Below are 20,829 nucleotides of genomic sequence, written 5' to 3'. Positions count from 1 at the left end.
TCCTGGGGCGCTCGGGGCGCGTGTGCCTGGGGTGGCCTCCCGCTCGCTCACCCACGGCCCACCCGCGGCCGGTGCTTCTGCCACCTGCTCGGTGCTTTCAACGGCTGGGTTTAGAGGAGCCACTTCTGCTCATGCGTCACACGATCACGTGACAAACCACCCCCGAGCTTAAAAAGTCATGATTTTTAATCCATAGACACTACAACCAGGTCACGAAGATGCAAGAGGCGTTAGAGGAGATGCTGAAACACACCCCAACCCCTAAGCCCAGGCGCCAGCGCCCCCCAAGTCAGAGCCTGGCTCCCTGGCTGGGCCTCAAGGGTGTCTGGCAGGACCCCGGGCCCGCTGCAGGCCCCCTCCACGGTCACGGCTGCGAACACCCGCCCTGGGCCCCGGGGGTCAGGCCTGTCCCGTGACCTGTTCCACAGCAGCGGCCCTCAGCTCTCGGACTCCACCCCTGGGCCCGGGCTGGGGGAGTCTCGGTCCTCAGCTGCCCTGGCCCCTGCTAGCTCACAAGGCCCCAAGCCGCAGGCCCCGCAAGGACGTCCTTGCCCCGGGGGTGTGAGCAGGCCAGGCAGGGGGCCCTCGGCCCTCTCCTGGGTCTTTCCGGAAGGCGGGGCTGGCTGTCCTCTGTCCCCCAGGGTCCTGTGGTCCTGTGGTCCCATCTCCCAGGGCAGCGCCTCCACCACCATCTGCCCAGCAAGGGGCTGGGGCCTGGGGCGGGCGGAGAGGATGGCGCCTTGAGGTTAGTTCAGGGAGGCCTCTCCTCTTCCTTGTGCCTTCTTGACCTCCTCCCTCCCCCTCCTCCCTCCCTCCCTCCCTCCTCCCCTTTCTCCTCCCTCCCCTTCCCTACTTTTTCTCAACATAAACTATGCTAATTCTGTGAATCAAGATGCAGACTTTAAAAAAATCATTCCGTCGAGCGCTAAATAATGTAAAACTACCATGTGTGGTGTCTGGACAGACACCCACTCGCTACCTTCATTAAAACACAAAACCCTCAGAGGGGTGACGACCCTCCGGGAAGGAAGGAAGGAGGGCGCGGGCTATGCCAGGCGCTTACGGAGGCAGCTTCATCTGTGTTTGTTGTGCTTCTTAGCAGTTCACAGGACGGTAGGAAGCAAGCGTGGCTCCCTGTGAACAGTGGTTAGCTGTGGGCGGACGGCACCTGACTCTACGCTGTGACTCTCTACAGATCGGGACCACGCTGAAAAATTTCCCAAAGGAGAGCCCCTCGCAGTGTGCTTCCTGTTGAAGGATCAGAGCCCAAGCCCAAGGAGGGGAGGGGAGGGGAGGGAGGGGGTTGGGGGGGCCAGGGATGGGGAGGGGACTGCATGGGAGGGGGAGGGGGAAGAAAGGGGAGGACAGGGGGAGGGACGGGGAGGGGGGAGGCCAGTGGTTGGGGAGCAGGGAGGGCGGAGGAGGGCGGAGGAGGGCAGGGGAAGGCAGCGCCAGGCCGTAGCCCTGCTCACTGTGAGTCCAGGCCAGCAGGGACAGCTTCCCGGGAAGAAAAGGAAGGAACCCAGATAGAGGTGGGGGAAGTTATGATGGAAAAATCAAGAAGGTGGCCCTGCAGAGACGTCCTAGGCGCGGGCCTGGGGGGGGCAGGTCCCCGACAGTGGCAGGAGGGGGGGACTGGCACGTGGTGGCTCCGCCCCCGCCCACAGGCCCAGCGAGGCCCCGAACAAGCTGGAAGAGAAAGGCGTGCAGCTCGGAGGCCAAGGGCGGCCCAGGAATGAAACTCATTTAACAGAAGGTGGCGTCTGTTCCTCCGTGACCAGGGACCTGGTGGCCCCAGAGTGCAGGGTCCCTGTGGACGGCTCGGGGTCACGGAGGGCGCAGGCCCGGCCCCCTGAGCACGGAGCTGCCACCTGCCAGGAGGGGACGGATGCCAAGGGCCGGGAGCCGCCTTCCCTGCACCTGCACTGGCCTGGCCGGGCTTCAGGAGCAATGTGCGAGCCACCCGCTGCAGGCCGCCGGGCCGTCAGGGGGCAGGGAGCGCGGGGGACGATGCAGACAGGAGCCAGGGGGCAGCCCCATGTTCCTTGGGCACAGAAGGCACACGGGGACATCTTCCAGCGCTCACCCTACAAGCAATACACCTGCAGCTGAAAGGTGAGGAACTTGTGTTTCTTCTTTTCAGTCTGAGAACCGAGGGCTGGCATCAGGCGCCGCCTGTCACCTTCAGCTGTGCCCTTTCCCCTCTGAGAATCACATGCTCGGGGCCGGGGCTCAGGCGGCGGAGGGCCCCACGCTGGATTTCGGCTCAGGTCCTGACCTCAGGGTCCTGTGTCGGGCTCCACACTGGCTGTGGCACCTGCTTAACACTCTCCCCCTTGCCCACCCTCTGACCCCCCAGCACGCTCACACTCTGCACACCCACGCATGCTCGCTCTCTCTTGCAAATAAATAAAATCTAAGAAGAAAGAAAAGAAAGAAAGAAAGAAGAAGAAGAAGAAAGAAAGAAAGGAAGGAAGGAAGGAAGGAAGGAAGGAAGGAAGGAAGGAAGGAAGGAAGAAAGAAAGAAAGAAAGAAAGAAAGAAAAAAGAAAGAAAGAAAGAAAGAAAGAAAGAAAGAAAGAAAGAAAGAAAGAAAGGAAGGAAGAAAGGCTCAAGGAAACCCCCCAAGTCCCAGGGAGCCGAGCGGGGAGTCCCCATCCCACTTCTACAACTCGCCCCATGCCGGGTGTCCCCTAATCCCGAACACGAAGGGCTGTAGGGAGGCTCGCAGCCACGCAGGCCGCTCCTCACACTGGCGTCCACCCCACAGGGGCTCCACGTCACAGACGCGTGCCTCGGCCTCCTCGGGACACAGCTTCCTCCGGGACGTTGCAAACACAGGGAAGGGGAGCTTCTGCAGGCCCAGCCCGCGGGGAGACGCTGACCCCTCGTGGCGGCAGGGACTCAGCACAGCCTCCCCGGAGTCCGCTCCGTCTTCCTGCCCTAGAGGGATGGGACGGGGGGGGGGGGGGGGGGGGGGCCCCCTGCAAGGACGCATCCCTGAGAACCCGGACTCAGGGCAGCTGAAATTAGGCAATTTGCTTTTAGCTTAGTTTTTTGTGACGTCCTAAAGAGCTGGTGTGCTGGTGGGCGTCCCCATGAATGTCTGGGCTCCCAGGGCAGGCCTGGCTGCTGCAGTGCACCCGTCGGGCGGGGCAGCTCCGTGGGGACCCCCCCAAACTGCACAGGGCTTTGAGGTGGAAGCCACTTCGTCCCTGAGAAGCCAGCGCTACCAGGACATGGGATTTCCCTGCCTGCCTTGTAACGGAGTAAGCGGGAAAAGGGCCCAAGGTAGCTGTAGCTTTGTTTTTTATTTGGTTTTGCTTTTTTAAATCGAGATAGTGATTTTTAAAAATCAGCCACTAAAAGACTTTCTAACTCCTTGGTAACCACCCACAGTGCGATGGCATCTGAGGTGGCTCACCTGGATAGACTCTACCTTGGTCAAATTTATGGAATCTGGCAGGTGTTTTTTTCTTTTTTCTCTTCCTTTCTTTCCTTCCTTCCTTTCCTTCCTTCCTTCCTTCCTTCCTTCCTTCCTTCCTTCCTTCCTTTCTTTCTTTCTTTTTTTTTTTTTTAAAGATTTTTATTTATTTATTCATAGAGACAGAGAGAAGGAGAGGCAGAGACACAGGCAGAGGAAGAAGCAGGCATCATGCAGAGAGCCTGATGTGGGACTCGATCCAGGGTCTCCAGGATCACGCCCTGGGCTGCAGGCGGCGCCAAACCACTGCGCCACTGGGGCTGCCCTCTTTCTTTCTTTCTTTCTTTCTTTCTTTCTTTCTTTCTTTCTTTCTTTCTTTCTTTCTTTCTTTCTTCTTTCTTTCTTTCTTTTCTCTCAACAAAGGCAAGGGGCTCATGAAAGGTCAGTTACCACTGTTCGTTTGATGACTCGCCCAGCAGCCCACAGCTGGAAACACAACCAGGATGAGCACTGGGCTCACTTTTCTCCTTCCGCAGAGCACTGTTCACTTTACGGGACCGATGTGGTGTTTTTGTGCAGGGAACTACAAATCAACTCAGGAACCTCCTTCCATCAATGAGCGTGACCCATCGCTGCTGCGTGACTTAGGGACAGGACAGGGGATGGAGACAGAGCCCCGGGAGCCATGTCCCTTCACCATAAATCACATCGGTGGTGGCGGACAACGTCCCCTCGTGGTGTCTCGGGTCCAAAGGTGACACATGAGGGGACTGGGTGTGCTCCCTAGATACGGAAGGGAGGGTTTCCCAGAAAAATGCAAAATCCCAGGAAAACCACTTGACGTTATATTTATCCAATATAAATTTGGATTATATTTACTGATTCAAGGACGCTGCAATTAAGAAAACGAAGATGATTCTTTGACTAAACTATCGTTTACCTCAAATTAACTACCTTTCCAGGGAAGATCTGAAATCCTTGGCCATCCCCATTAGGATATTTTCTTTTAGGGGCACCTGGGGGGCTCAGTGGGTGGCGCGGCCAGCTCTTGATTTCAGCTCAGGTCATGATCTCAGGGTCATAGGGTCAAACCCTGCCCTGGGCACCATGCTGAGCACGGAGCTGCTGGAGATTCTCTGCCTCTCCCTCTTTGTGCACGTGCTCTCTCAAAGAAACAAATCTTTTTTTTAAAAGGTATTTTTTTTTTAATGCACATCTATTCTCTTCAGACTCTTATGGGGAACCACTCCTATTTTCTCAAGGAAAGAATAAGCAATAGTAGTATCTGCAGACTTTCTAACAAAGCTCTGAACAAGTTTACTCACATTTCGGAACGCTTCCCAGCGTGTTAGGTGAGCTCTGTAACTGCAGGTTCTGCAGGGTAAGGTCCTGTTGTACCCACTATACAGACGGGAAACGTGGGGCCAGAAGGGTCCCCTCTGCTGTGTGGGACTGCAAGTCTTGCTCTCACACCCCAAGGCCAGGGTGCGCAGCTACACATCACTGGCTTGGGGGAAATTCATCAAAACAAGAGCAGAGGGCTCATGAGAAAAGTTCCGTCACCAACACAACGCGCTTGAGAGCACGAGCACAATATCACACATAAGTAAGATATAAGGGACATAAAAAATATGAACATGAGGGGCACCTGGGGGGCTCAGTCAGTGAAGCGTGTGTCTTTGGTTCAGGTCATAATCTTGGGGTCCTGGGGTCGAGCCCCACATCGGGCTCCCCGCTCAGCAGGGTGTCTGCTTCTTCCTCTGCCTCTGCCCTCTACTCACGCTTGCTCACGTGCTCTGTCTCTGTCTCTAATAAATAAACAGAATCTTCTAAAAAAAAAAAAACTGAACGTAAAATACTTCAGCAAACATAAGCAAGTGTCCCGATCTGGTCAACCATTTGGCCTCGGGAGGCCAGCAGGTGGAGGAGGACGGAATGTGATCACAGAAGGAAGCACCGGCCTGGCACAGGCTGGCACGCGCTGGCCACTGTCTCCATCTGCCACCATTATTTTATTAAGTGCTGTCCTGCCCTATGGCTTCAAGCCCAGTCAACTCTTCTCCGGAGGCCAGTAATTAATCTACCCGCTGCAAGGGCAGCTTCATCTATTAGCTTTGGTTTCCAGTAAAAATCACCATTCATTTAAAAAATGAAAAAAATTTCACCCTGGAAATCACTCCATATCAGTATATCGTGCTCTTCCTCCTTTGACAGCTTCCGTGGTACAGAGGCAGACAGACCACAGAATGAGCGACAAGTGGAAGCTCACTGGGGGTTTAACTTCTCTGTCTCATTATGAGCGAGTTGGAGTACTTTTTCATTTATTTATGCACCACTTACATTTCTTTTTCTGTGAACTTTCTATTTTTATATTGGTCAGGATGTCATCTTTCTTTTTTTCTTTCCTTTTTCTAATTAAAGTAGATGCACGATATTGTATTAGTGTCAGGTCTACGACGCTGTGAGTCGACAACTCTATATATTATTCAGTGCTCACCACGACAAGCGTAGCGTCGTATTCACTGTTACCACAATGCTGTACTTTTCATCGTTGTGACCAGAAGCCTGTATGTCTTAATCGCCTCCACCTACCTCACCCATCCCCCCCGCCCCCTCCCCTCTGACAACCACCACTTTGTTCTCTGTATTTATGAGTCTGTTTCTGTTGGTCTTTTATTTGATTCTGTTTCTTTTTTAGATTCGGCGTATAACTGAATGGATAGAAAAGCTGTGCTATACGTACACATGGAATATTAGTCAGTCATCAAAAAGAAGGAAATCTTGCAAGATTTCCACATCCACATCCATGTGGATGGACCCCAGAGGGTATGGCACTAAGTAAGGTAAAGTCAGAGAAAGACAAATGCCCTATGATCTCACTTATTGATGGTTGTCATTGCTTTTCTATTTCCAAAAGCCCCCCTCCCACATTTGTCACTTGGATTTTTACTTTGCTTATCGTATTCTCTCCCTCCATCTCTGTTTTGTCATTCAAGAATTTTTTTTTTCCCTCAAAGTCAAATTCACCAGTAATTTTGCAAAGTATGCCGTATGCTCAATTTATGGATGAATTCACTCCTGTTTTCTGCTGGTACTTGCATGATTTTGATTTTTTACATTCATATTTCTGTTCATTTTTTTATCCTAGTATTTATGATTGTATATGATTTTATCTTTCTCTGTAGGGCTAGTCAATGATCTCCGATTCCTGTATAAATACGTTTATTTCCTTCCACCGATTTGACGTGTAGCCTACATTGTATATCAGTTTTAGTCTTCAGCTGGCTCTGGGATTTCTATTCGGTTCCATTGAGCTATTTGTGGTCAGTACAACAGAGGCTGAATTACAGAGGCTTTAGGAGCTATTTTAAAACCACTTAGGTTTATCCATCCTCCTTGTCTTTCAGAGTTTTCCTGGCTAGTTATTGCTTGTTTGTTTTTCCAAGTAAACTTTATACCTAATGTATTTAGTTCTACAGCAAAACCCGGTCCACATAATAATGTTGACTCTTCACATCTAAGAACATGGCATGTCTTCCACATGTACAATTCTACTTTTGTGTGTCTTTGTGGTATTTCATAATTTTCCTTATAAATGCTCTGGATATTTCCATAAAGTTTTTGCCTAGGCTATATCTATTTACCTATGTCATGGGTATGTTTTCTTATGCAGCATTGAGACAAAAATATTCACACAATTAGCAATGCCCACTACAAATTTTAGGCTGCCATTCGTTGCTGTAGAAAAAGTTATTAATACCTGGCACATTGTAGTAAACAATGAGGTCTGAGCAGCCAAGCCCTTTAGTGTATTAAAAGGATTCCCCACTCAAACACACATGTAGCCTCTAGAGTACACGAAATAGGAAAAGGCATTTTTCCCATAATTTGTGGCCCAAATTGAAACTACAACTGCAGACTAATGAGTCAATGGACATTTCAAATCATTCTCAGTTGATTTCAGTCTGTTTTATAGCAAAGCAAACGGCATAGTGGATGTGGTCATGGCACATAAAGACTTGATTAAGATTATACAAGTAAAGAAGAGATTTTTTTAAAAAAAATCATTAAATAATTTTACTCAGGGTCATTTGAAAAGAGGTAAGAACTATAAACATTTCTGTGGATGAGCTGCTGTACCCGGGTCAAGTACGACCTTAGCTCCTACCACATGTGAAATCCTTCAGATTGGGAACCAATAAGATTTGGTTGTCTTGACAGTTGAGAGGTGATTTTTCACAGAGCATTAAAATGTGGCCATTAAAAGGGAAATGTAGCATTAAATTTGGGGCATTAAATTCATTTTTTAAAAGATTTTATTTACTTATTTGAGAGAGGCAGAGTGAATGTGTGGGGGAGAAGGCAGGGGAGAGAGAACCTCAAGCAGACTCCGCGCTGAGCCTGGAGCCCAACATGGGGCTCGATCTTACAACCCTGAAATCATGACCTGAGCAAGAACCAAGTGTCAGACGCTTCATTGACTAAGCCACCCAGGTGCCCCTAAACTCATATGTTTTTAAAATGATGCGTAAGGAATCGGAGCATCTCAACACAGCTCCTGTTAGATTCAGAAGTGAGAGAACCGTCATGCAGACACATAATAATACACTTACTTAAATTTAAAAGTATAACTTGACTTTTTTAACCAAAATTAAATTTGATTTGGCTTTATAGTTGGGCAATAATGGCTTATTTTGAGGGACACCTGAGTGGCTCAGAGGTTGAGCGTCTGCCTTCAGCTCAGAGCATGATCCTGGGGTCCCAGGATTGAGTCCCACATTGGATTCTCTGCATGGAGCCTGCTTCTCCCTCTGCCTGGGTCTCTGCCTCTCTCTCTGTGTCTTTCATGAATGAATAAATAAAATCTTTTAAAAAAAGGCTTGTTAAAAAAAAAAAAAAGGCTTGTTTTGCTATTGAGTTTATAGGGCAGACATTCTCCATAAACTGAATTAGCTAAATCTATAATCCTAAGACCTTAAGAAAAAGAGATTTAAAGTTTGAGATAAATATAAAAAATAGTGAAAGGGAATAAAGGGGAAAGGAGAAAAAATGAGTGGGAAATATCAGAAAGGGAGACAGAACATGAGAGACTCCTAACTCTGGAAACAAACAAGGGGTGGTAGAAAGGGAGGTGGGCGGGGAATGGGGGGACTGGGTGATGGGCCCTGAGGGGGGCACCTGATGGGATGAGCACTGGGTGTTATGCTATATGTTGGCAAATTGAACTCCAATAAAAAAAAAAAAAACTTAGAAATCTGTATAAAATTTGGTCAAATGTGTAAATAAAGATTAAAAAATAAAGTTTGAGATAAGATTTGTTTTTAATTTCATTAAAAAACACTATATTGGCCAATGTGAGTGAATGCTGACAATATTTCAACTTCCTCGAACCTACGGATAATATATTAGGCTTAGAAAGTGCCTGGGGAGTGAGGACATTAAACTGAACGTTCTGGTCATTTTACAACATACACCTATATCAGATCAGTATGTTGGGCGCCTATAAATAATATCATGCTACATATGTCAATTACATCTCAACAGAAGAAAAAAAAAAAAAAACTGGTCAGCTTTGCCATTCCTTAGCCCCCATCAGCATGCCAGTAAAATTAGTTGCTGTGAATTCTAAGTTGAGACTACTGAGAAACATAACAAGGATAAAAACAAGAGTAGGATGTCCAATCAGTCATTTTTACTTTTTAAAATGTTAACTAGAAAACAATTCAGTAATTATATCAAATTGTAATATTTATTTATGGATATATATAGAATGCTTCATAAGCTAAAAAATTCTTTCACGTATATTTGATTTCTACATCCATTTCTATTGTACTTGTTTCTTTAAGAAAGATGTTTTAAACATTACTATTATTTGATTTTATTTTATTTTTTTAAAAAGGGCATCTGGGTGGCTCAGTTGGTTGAGCATTTGACTCTGGATTTTTGCTCAGGTCATGATCTCAATGTCCTGGGGCTGAGCCCCATGCCAGGCTCTGGGTTCAGCGGAGAGGCTGCTTGAGAGTCTCTCTCTCCCTCTGCCCTTCCCCCTGCTGGCATGCTCTCTTTCTCTCTCTCTAAAATAAGTAAATTAATCTTTTAAAAAAGAAAGTGTCTCTAAGTCAAGAGTACAACTGTTATTTGTTGTTAAATGTTGGTTATTTCTTAAACTTTCCAGAAGTAACTTCAGTGTGAATGAGTGGCAAATCCCTTACAAGACAAATGGCTTTCAAATCTTCGCTACTGATAGATTTGAAAGAGAACCTAATCAGATACAGAGAGAAGGGCATTCAAGTCATTTTCATGGTACAGGACTCTGTGAGTAACCAGAAGGGATGCAGGGACCTGAAAGGTAACAGAACTTTCCCATCCTCATGAACTTGTTCACATAAGATGTTCTCCAAGCTTAGTATAAATTAAAAGAGTCACAAAATTAATGTGGAAGCTTATCTAGTTTCATCCATAAATTATAGTCATTAATGGATCTATGAAATAAATGAAAAAAAAACCCTTCATCCTATTAAAAGGTGGTATCTTTTTCAAAAATTAATTTTTCATGCTCAACAAGTATGTATCAGCGGTCATCATATATTTATACCATTTTTATGTATTTGCAGCTGTAATAAGAACTTAATCTACTAGAATGTTTTCCTACTTTACAGCTTTAGGATCACATGAAATTTTAAAAATCTAATTTAAATAGACATTTTTATCTTAGATCACATTTTACATCAAACATTTATAAAAGACTTTTAAGTATAAAATATATATTAAATAGAATAAAACAGTGCCTGATGACTGGTAGGAATGTGAAATCAAGAAAAAGAATAATAATGCAAAATTTCTTATGGCTACAGAAGAGTCTACCCATATAATTTTTAAGTTATGATATTCAAACTTTTTAGCTACACTTTAAATGTCAATATTTTTAAGATGCTATGAACTATTTTCCTTCAAATATTTAAAATTGTGAAGAGAGGTTTTACATGCCAGCTTGGAAATATGGGACACAGGTAGTTTTAAAAAATCCTTATGGGGTCCCTGGGTGGCTCAGTCTGTTAAGCATCCGACTCCTGATTTCAGCTCAGGTCATGATCTCAGGGTCGTGGGATCGAGCCTGTGTCAGGCTCCGTACGAAGCATGGAGACTGCTTAAGATTCTCTCTCCCTTTCCCTCTGCCCGTCCCCTGCTGCTCAAACACCCATGCTCTGTAGAAAGAAAAGGGAAGGGGAGGAAGGAAGGAAGGAAGGAAGGAAGGAAGGAAGGAAGGAAGGAAGGAAGGAAGGAAGGAAGGAGAAGGGAAGGGAAGGGAAGGGAAGGGAAAGGAGAAAGGAAGATCCTTCGAAGTATAGTTAGGGAGTTCAGGAACTGGTAGATTCATGATGGAAAAGAGGTCCGTGTGGCCCCCAAACCATCAGCTGCTCCTGAAGGTGGGGAGGCGATTCCAGAGGGCATAAATTCAGTTCATCTAACCAAGGACCTCCTGACCGCGTAGACGGTACAGATAAGCAGGAAATCGAACACCCCACATCTTCCAAACTAGCATGGGCGCGTTAACGGGCAGCCCTCCGCAGCCTCGTGCCTCGGTCTGGACTGAACATACAAAAACCAAACAGCTACTCGCATCTACACTCCCGTTTTCTAGAAGGCCCGTGAAGCAGTGAGAAGCCCACCGGTTAGCAAGAAGCACCTGCAGGGTTAGTACTCACGTTCGAGCCCCTTCCCAAAGCGGACTGCGAGGCGTCCTCATCGCTGTCCACCCCGGCCTGCGCGGTCCGCTCGGCCTGCAACACAGACACGCACGTCAGCTCCGCGGCGAGGTCGGTCCAGACAAAGAGTCACCGCGGACCCTGGCCTGGATGTGGGAGGCCACGGCCACGGCCCTCGGTGCAGGAACCCAGAAGCCCGTGACCCAAGGGCTCACTGAAAACCAGTCCGGGAACCCATGCTCCACGGGCATGTCCGTCTCTTGTCTTTTTTGCCTAGAAAAGTCCATCTTTAAGCTTAGAGAACATGCGATATGAAAAACAGTACTTTTGTGGATCTGGGCGGAAGGAATTTGCTCGGAAAACCAACTAACTAACCGGTGTGGGGAGACTTCTGAGTTTTACATTCAGTTTACCATCTCACTGCTCATCGACTGAGCACGTACAGAAATAATTCACCAAGTGTCTTGCTGTCCGTCCACAGACGATAAGTGATAATGGCATCTCACTTCATCATTCAAGCGAGCTGGCCACCAGTGCAACAGAAAGGTACGCTGGCTCCGGGGTGCCAACCTGACTCCCCCCACCAAAATGAGCATCTTTGGGGAGATGACCCAAGAATCCCATTGTTAGGCTACATCCTAGGGTGATTCTTAGGCACTTTTTCAGAATAAATAATCTTAAAATCGTACAGAATTATCATGTTTTAAAAACAGTAAAATAGGAAGTTTTAAAAGAAGGAAAGACATCTACCTCAGCCAAAATGATATTCCTTAAGTGTATCTTATGTTGAGATTTTATACACACACACACACACACACACACACACACAGATGAATACATTTTTTTTGCTTTAAGGAGATGTTATAAAGACCCACGTTAGCTGGATTGCCTTGCTATTTCCCCATTAGTGTTTTGTCCTCTTGAGACATTTGTAGACTATCTGGCCTCACGACATTTTAGAAACCATTGAAATGATGATTTCCTGCAAACCCTCTCCGTATTAATGAAGAAAAGTGGCGTCCTGGACGAGTCAGGCATGGACGGTGTGACCACGCAAGGAAGAGTCAGGGTTCTGGAAAAGACGCGGCAGCTCAGGGGTGTGCAGCCCTCCTTCCTTCACCTGCAAAATGAGGTGGGCAGTGCCCCTGGCTAGGCTTCCAGAAGACTAACTGAAGCTGCACTTAGCATGGCATTTCACACCACGGAGGGAAAAGAAACAGGGAATAAAGAAGTCAGTGCCCCAAACGCCAAATAATCTGGTGAGGATCTGCCCAAAGAAAAGAAGTCTAAGGCAACGTAAAATAAGCGGGAGGACGAGAGGACACGCATTAGGGAGGAAAAATCAGCCCCGCTGGCTGAGAGGGAGCTGGGGCAGCCAGACGGGAGTCCCTGCAGCCTGTGGCCTATTCATTTCCAGGGTCCTCCCGTGGTTGGACCTGTGGCCTCTCTTCACGGACCCTCGGGGAGGGAGAGAGTCTCTAGTCTCCCACACCACAGGCAATCTTATTTTGCTTAAAACAAAAATATTTCTTGATTTTTTTTTTTAATAAACTGGCTTTGCTGGCAGTTTTGTGTCCCAGAAAGAGGAAGACACAAGAGGACTCTTGTGATCTTGGGGTGAGGAAATGGTAGGTTTCACCACCAACTGGGACCTTCGGGGTCAAGGCAGACAGCGGGGAACCTGTCCTTGCAAACTGGACCTCCCGAATCTCAGGAACCAGGAAACCCAACATGTATAGAGTGAAGGGAGATTCAAATGCAAAAGAGTGAATCTGTCTTTGAAGGGAGGGGAGGGGAGAGGAGGAGGAAGAGAGAGAGGGGGACCTAGAGGAGAGAGAGGAGAGTACGGGGTGGGAAGCCAGGATGGGGAGAAGAAAATGCCAAGGATTTTTTTTTTTAAGATTTTATGTATTCATGAGACACACACACACACACACACACACACAGAGAGAGAGAGAGAGAGAGAGAGAGAGAGAGGCAGAGACACAGGCAGAGGGAGAAGCAGGCTCCATGCAGGGAGCCCGATGTGGGACTCGATCCCGAGACTCCAGGATCACGCCCCGGGTCAAAGGCAGGTGCTAAACTGCTGAGCCGCCCAGGGATCCCCAATGCCAAGGATCTTAAGAGAAACATGATGAGCAGACTTTCAAAGGACCTGTGGAAAGGCGACGATATAACCTATCACAGTAAAAGGAGATTCACAAACCAAAATCCCAGCATCAGGCCGCGTGGAGAAAGCCAGGACCTTGGCTTCCAGGGCTGGGGCACACCATGAGCCTTGGCTGGGGGCAAACCCCGGGGCTCCAGTCTGACCCCCGGATCTAAGCCCCAACCCTAAGAGCTGTACTGCCTTGCACTCCCCATCCTCCCCAGCAAAGGGGCCTGAGTCCTCCCATCAGCCTCGGAGAGGCCGGGAGATGAGAGGTGCGGCCGGTGCACAGGCGCTCAGGTGCCCCCTGCCGTGGCCAGGCCACGCTCCCTCCCGCTCTCACCTGCGCACAGGTGGGCCCGCCAAACCGAGCTGCCGGCATCGGAGCTTCCGCAGGCCGGGAAGGCTTAGTCGTTTTGCAAGTGAAGGGGAAAATACCTGACACTAGCAAAATATACCTGTGGCCAAATATAGTCGGTGCAGGAGCAATTTCTTTTCTTGGTAGTGGGAAGGCGTTTATGGTTTGGGGGATGTCAGAAGGGACCGTAAAAACCCTTGGTCTCGGGGATCCCTGGTGGCTCAGCGGTTTAGCACCTGCCTTCAGCCCAGGGCCTGATCCTGGGGTCCCGGGATCGAGTCCTGCTTCTCCCTCCGCCTGTGTCTCTGCCTCTCTCTCTCTCTGTGTCTCTCATGAATAAATAAATAAAATCTTAAAAAAAAAAGACCTATTGAATGAAGACCAAGATGATCGATCAATAAAATCAACTCATCACACAGCACATTCCAAACTACTGGAGACCCCAAAGGCCGCCTAAACGTTACTAGCAGGGGACCCGTTCAACAAGTGCGCTCTTCTCCCCCGAGAGGCCCAAGAGCTCCTCCGCGGGGCTTCGGGTGCCAGACAAGCTCCGAGGGTGTTTCACTGGTAGGAACATGGACTGTGCTCTGCACTCACAGCTGCCCCGCGCACGCTCGTCCACTCGTCCACCAAACCGCGGGGTTCCAAGCCGCAGCTTCACGCCAGGGGCCCCGCGCAGGCAGAGAAGCTCGTGGCTTCGGTCCCGCCGGCAAATACACCCCTGCCACCCTGCCCTAGGGATCCAGCGAGGAGGCGTGTCGGCCTCCTTAGTGCACGTGGACAAGCGCTTTTTGCCCGAAGGAATTCATGTCCCCCCAGAATATTTAGAAGATTCCAAAACACCCCAGGGATCTGTGTGGACATCGTGCAGAATCATACGTGTGTTTCATCCATTACCTTACTGCTGCTCCTCTTATTAACTTTGAAGAATCCCAGAAACTTTTTCTTTTCTTTATCTGTCTCATCATTGCCAAGTGACGATTTTCTAAAGGTTTCTGGGGAAGGAAAAAAAAAAAAGGTCTATTATCAGCATCTGAAACGAGGTTAAAGAGCTCCTTAAAAATCTCAACAAATTGCTCTGCTCTTAAACTTGTAGTTTTTATAAGGCAGTGAAAACATCAAGCTTTTTTTTTTTTTTTTTTTGGAGCGTTTCAAGCCACCTCGAAGCCTCCGGTCTCATTGGTGAAATCACTACAAGTTCTTAGGATGCCCAGGGATTTGGGTGGCATCGTTCTCTGGGTGGGATGGAACCCTGTATGTGATGAAAAAACAGTCACACCACAAAGTCCTGGGGCAGTACCACCCCCCAGAAAAAGAAAGTGAGCCAGACATGCGGCTTCACACTCCTTGCAGGTGCAGCCTTCGTCATGTGTTCCACGTAATCCAACAGACCTAAAATATGATCATCGCATCATACAACCCATGGGAAAATTATTGACAAGATGTTTTAAATTCGTTTTGGAACCGAGTCTTCCAAACGCAGGGTGCAGGTCATGCAGCACAACTGGGCTTGGACCGGCCACATTCCCAGTGCCCGGGAGCCACACGTGGCCCTGGGGACCCGGATGTCTGTGTAAAACATCTGCTTTAGGAATTAGGAGCGAGGCGGAAACACGGACTAAATAAAATAAACCCACAGCTTTCCGGCTCGGGGAACCCCACTCATCTCCGGAACATGGAACGGCAGCGAGGGTTCCCCCGGGTGGTGTCGAAATAATCACGCGTGACCCTCGACATTCACGTTTCCAGATCCGCCTTCCTCGGGCTCAACCGCAATGTTCTCCTCGGTCACGTTCTCAAGGGGGCCCATTCTTCCTTCATCGATTGTTCTGGGATTCTTTTATTTTATTTTATTTTATTTTATTTATTTAAATTTTTTTTTTGTTCTGGGATTCTTGAGCTCCAGAGCATCACTCTTCTCTCTCTCTCTTGCTGTTTCATCCTCATGAGACGTTCCCAGCTGGAAGGAGCCCCCTGGTGCCCCAGCTGGAGCCACCGAAGCCCCCGCTCGTCAGGCGGTGGGGCTGAATCAGGTAAGTGCCCACCGTCCTGCACACCACGGGCCTGCTGACACGCCACGGCCACTCCAGCCCCCGGTTCTCCTCTTCCAGGGCACACAGGGACGGCGACAGGGGAATTGTCCAAGTATCGAGCTTCCCCAGCCCACCGCCAGCTGCTGCAGGGCCAGGTCGCCAATCTACCGGTGGAAGGAGGAAGGAGCCGGACTGGGACTGTACCACGCAACTTCCAACCCGGACAATGTGCCCACCAGTGACCTTCCGTATCTGCTGGCCTAGGATTTCAGGCTCCAGTTAGAGAACACACACGTTAGCGTGTTAGCAGTCAAGGCATTGCTATGGCTACTGTGTCCCCAACAAGGTAAAAGCCAAACAGCTCCATTCACGCAAGTCATTGTGTCAGTGGCAAAGGCTCAGCTCTCAGCAGGGGGCCTGGGCTCCGGGTTACGTGCAGGCGGCTCCCGCAGACCAGGGCGCCCTCCACATCACGCGGCATCCAGGCCAGGGAGCGGGGAGGCTCCAACCACGAAGCATGCATCCCTGCACGCACACATGTGCACACGGATTTCAAGGCCAATCACGCTGAAATCCTGCACGCGAGGCTCAAAGCCACGAAGATTAATATAAACTATGCCACAGGGTAAAGCTGCATGTGGTGAACGGCGGCATACACGAGTGTGTGTATTTATAACCGGTCACGTTTCCAGGACGGAGGGACGGGTGACATGGATGTAGTAAGACGCCTGTCATCACAGCACCCCAGGTGGACAAGAGGGTGGGGCACTGGCGCACAGGCGGTTACACGAACCGCAGAAACGACAGACTGATCAGAAAACTGTCCCAGAATCGAGCCTCTTTCTCTCCCTGAACAGCAACAGAGGATGGTCGCCAACCCCAGGGGGCTGGAGGCCCAAGGGCAGGCCTGGCCCCAGAGCCACCCTGCGGGGCCTGAGAGGTACCCCCCTGTGTGGCCGCAGGCTGCGGCTCTCTGGAGGCAGCAGGGGTCTCAAGCAGAAGGTGTTGCACGGAGGGGCGAGGGACTGGCAGTTCTGTAGTGACAGGTGCCGCCCGTGAGGACTCGGAGACGCTGCAGGAGGCCCGGCCTGAGGGCAGAGCAAGAGCACCCAGTGTTCCTCAGTGTCGCCGTCAAGCAAGGTGCTTGCCATGCATCAGAGCAGTCACTGGCCACGGACACACAGCCAGGCGGGGCGGACGTACGCCTAGGCCCAGAATCCATGGCTCCAAACACATGACCACCTGAGTACGAAGCCTGTTTTCTTTCAGTTGACCCTGATTTACTGAAAGTTCAACAGTCATCTGAGTTTAGGGGCAGACGTGCTCCGTCCCTGAAAATGCACACACTGTGTTGAGGACGAATGTGACTCGGAGAATAATAAAGAACTGCACAGTACAGGGGGCACAGGACGGGGGGCAGGGGCCCCGGAGACCAGCTAATCCGAACTGTGCACTTTTCCAGATGAGCCAGTGGAAGGTCAGAGCCGGTCAGGGGCCCGAGCGTGGTCACAAGCAAGGAAGCACTGGAGCAGACTCGGGCCTGCATTTTCCAAGTGTGCAACGTGGGCTTCCTCCCCACGGCAAGCTGCTGAGCTCTGGGACCAGCCTGAGCCCGGGTACATTGGGGTCTTTGGCAGACTCTGCTGTTCTCCGTCCGCTCCTTGCCCCACATCAAACCGATCCAAACTGAAGAAGGCTTCATATATATGACTTTTCTGCTCCTAACAAATGCCACTCATGGTGCTTCTTAAAAGACAGCCGTTCTGGGGCAGCCCCGGTGGCTCAGAGGTTTGGCGCCTGCCTTTGGCCCAGGGCGCGATCCTGGAGACTCGAGATTGAGTCCCACGTCGGGCTCCCTTCATGGAGCCTGCTTCTCCCTCTGCCTGTGTCTCTGCCTCTCTCTCTCAAGAATAAATAAATAAAATCTTATATATATATATATATTAAAAAAAAGACAGCCGTTCTGTTGGCAGCAGATGGTATGATGGGGTCCGTAAGCAACGAGGACCTCGGTCAGATGCAACATGCACAGTCTCCTGTTCCAGGCCGGTGCCCAGTTCTGTTTCTTGAAACTTTTTTATGTGAAAGACAAATACTCACTGGGATTTTAATGAACTTTTTGGAGGCTGTGTGTGTGTTTAGTCCAAAAAGTTCCCATAAATTCCAATATATGTGTAAGTGTATATATCACACATATGTGCACGTGTACACGTAACCACACATATGTATGTATGTAAAGGGTATACTGTCGGAGTAAATACAAAAGCGGGACTGATCATGGGCATACTCGTCTGCGACAGAGAAGATTACGTTTCACAATCGGTGCGGCCCCCGATTCTGCAGCACACGGAATGGACCTCGAGGGCAGGTGAGCACAGGTGAGCACAGGTAGAAAGGAAGACCGCGTGTACTCTGCATGTGCCCCTTTGGCCCCGCCCTGAAGTCCTGTGCTCCCAAAGGGCTCCTTTTCTACAACACCCTCCTTCATTTCCCAGCAATTGGAACCACACTGCAAATCCGCACGCAAGGGACATTCTCCTCTCAGGCAACCCGGGAGCCGAGAAACCAAGCCAAAGCCTCATGTCAGCCAATAAGACGCCCCCGACGTGGTGCAAGGCACACCAGTGGCACTTCCATGCACTGTCCTAGTCAGAGCCATGCAAAGCCCGGCCGGGTGGGACCCGGCTCACTGTACCTTGACAGCTCAGGGAAGGCTCCGACTGAGTTTTGGTCAGAAGAACTGGAAGAAGCAGGTAACGAGACAGTGAGACCCAGCTCCCCACCTGCAGCAGCACCTGGCCATGGCCGCGGCCCCCCCAGGAGCCTTGCAAGGAAGGCGGTTGTCTGTGTCCCTGCAGGACAGGCCAGGAGCCAAGCAGGCCCGGGATCTCCAGCTGCCAGCTGCCAGGCTGCTAAGCCCTCCGGAGGAAGCAGGTGGCAGCAGAGACTTGTGTCATTTCAAGCTGCCGCGGCCAGGAATTCCAGAGGAGGCCAGCCCCTGCCTAGCAACATGCCTCCCCCGGCCATGGCCCCCATGGCCCCTGTCCACCGGAGCAGCTGCTGGCTGGGGAGGGGACCCAAGGAGAGGGCTCCCTACAGGCATCTTCTGGAATGTTCTCCTTTCTTCTCAAATGCTGGACTGCCGGTAGGGATACAGGCATTTGGCTAAAGGCCTTTGGCAGGGATGATGATCAAATACTTTGCAGCCAGCACGGCACATGGCACAGTATGATCCCGAGGAAAGGGGGGCTGGCCACGGGCTGGAGCAGCTCACCCACCAAGCTGGCTGCTGCTCCTTTATTTTCCAGGGAAGATGCTGGGGTCCCAGAGGGGAGGGGCCCTCAGAAGACGCCCAAGGCAGTGAAGAAGGGCACTCAGGGCTTGGGTACTGCTATGCCCCCAAGTGAAGGACTTCCAAATCCGACTCTGCATGGGGACAGGAAGCGGGAGCCGTAGGCCTACAGAGGTGCCCGCCCTTGAACACCTCGCTCCGTGTCCTGGACCAGTGTGAGCTTGCTGGGATCCCCTCCTTCACGGGGCGGCCAGTTTTCTAGGTCTCTCTCCAGGTAATAATAGGTTCTACATCTACCTTCCAAGATGTAGCTGATTATCGACCTAGAACAGAAATAGCTGTTTGTGTAAGACTTCTCCGCATACTTGTGTGGGACAGTTTTTCTTTTCTTTTTTTATCTTGCCAAATGAAAGCTGTGTTTCCAAAGAGGCACAGAAACCAAATTTAAATAGGGCTGATATAACCAGATAGACGTACCCAGTATATCCAGGCCCGTGTAGCAGATGCTGGGAATAATCTCGTCTGGGTTTTAAAAAGATGCTGCAGAAAGCACAAGACGCCCTGCTCTCAAATGTCAGAGCACTATTTTTTTTTTTTTTTTTTTTTTTTTAAGGAATAGATGGTCTATGCATTTTCTACGTGATTGAGATAAAACCCTTTCTGGAATGTCAAATGAGACCTGGGGTCCAAAGCATCTAGAAGATTTGAGGGAGGAGAAGAGGTTCCATTATGATCATTGATTTTGCAATAAAACCGGTAATCAGGAAAACAGATTTTCTTGGAAGAATCTGAAACAAACTGTAGGAAAACATGAAAGAATGGGATATATTTCCACAACCCAATTTACTCAGTATTTTTGGAATAAATAAAAGGCTAAAAATACCGAATGAACCTCATGAACATAAGACCCTTTTATGAAGTTCATTTTAATAATGCTAAGGTCAAGGAACAGTCATTTTTTTTTTTTCATTCACTCACTCATTTATTTATTTTGGCTTCACAGCTGCTGGCATACAGTCCGCCCTGGGTGTTAATCAGGGAACTCTGCTCACACGCGCATCCGCCTCTGTGCCAACACCGACCCCTGCCCGGTGGTTCTGGGCCCTCGGGTCAAGTACCAAACTCACACAAAGAGTGAGATGTCTCTGGCAGTGATGGTGAGGAAGCTCCAGGTGGCATCGCGGGCTGGGTTCAGGGACTCACCACATCACGAACTCGAATTTCGAGCAGTTTTAGAAAAACTGCAAAGTGTGTTTTGCCATGGGGTTTTTGTTTTGTTTTGTTTTAAATAAAGATCTTATTGGGGCACCTGGGTGGCTCAGCAGTTGAGCGTCTGCCTTTGGCTCAGGGTGTGACCCTGGGGTCCCGGGATCGAGTCCCACATCGGGCTCCCTGCGTGGAGCCTGCTTCTCCCTCTGCCTGTGACTCTGCCTCTCTCATGAATAAATACATAAAATCTTAAAAAAAAAAAAGGTTTTATTTATTTGAGACAGAGAGAGAACTCAGTTGCTTCACTGACCAAGTGACCCAGGTGCCCCCTTTGCCACCGGTTTTGATGATGAGCGATGTTTGAGACTTGGGGGCATTTACTGGTAATGGAATAAAATGCAAGAGGAGATGGTTCACGTGCGCCTTCTGAGTGGTTCTGTTAGAGAACTACTTTTTATTTACCTCGAGGGAGCTCACAGGAGATGGGGTCATGCTCAGGCCATGCTCAGGCCATGCTCAGGATGAGGGCGGTGGGAAGGGGCATAGTTATAATTGAGGGGAACAGGAACAGACCCAATTTATTTTCTGTGACTTCAGCTGTGCTTTGGAGAAAATTGGGGTCGCCTGAACATTCAGGTGCAGGTCTCCACCTGGCACCT

At 49.6% G+C, this 20,829-nt stretch overlaps 1 protein-coding gene across 1 annotated transcript in view; it reads right to left on the bottom strand.

The window, feature by feature from the left end:
- The window catches only part of LOC140613197 (protein cordon-bleu-like), a 144,210-nt gene that overhangs the window by 63,469 nt on the left and 59,912 nt on the right, over nucleotides 1-20,829 (bottom strand). The window contains exon 5 of the mRNA XM_072791705.1: nucleotides 14,534-14,631. Within this exon, the coding sequence (XP_072647806.1) occupies nucleotides 14,534-14,631 (98 nt within the window). The remainder of the gene's footprint in view (nucleotides 1-14,533; nucleotides 14,632-20,829) is intronic.

This window comes from Canis lupus, chromosome 21, assembly GCF_048164855.1.
Source record: "Canis lupus baileyi chromosome 21, mCanLup2.hap1, whole genome shotgun sequence".
NCBI lineage: Eukaryota > Metazoa > Chordata > Mammalia > Carnivora > Canidae > Canis > Canis lupus.
Note: the sequence above shows the minus strand (reverse complement) of the source record. Positions and strands in the feature narration are given on the sequence as shown.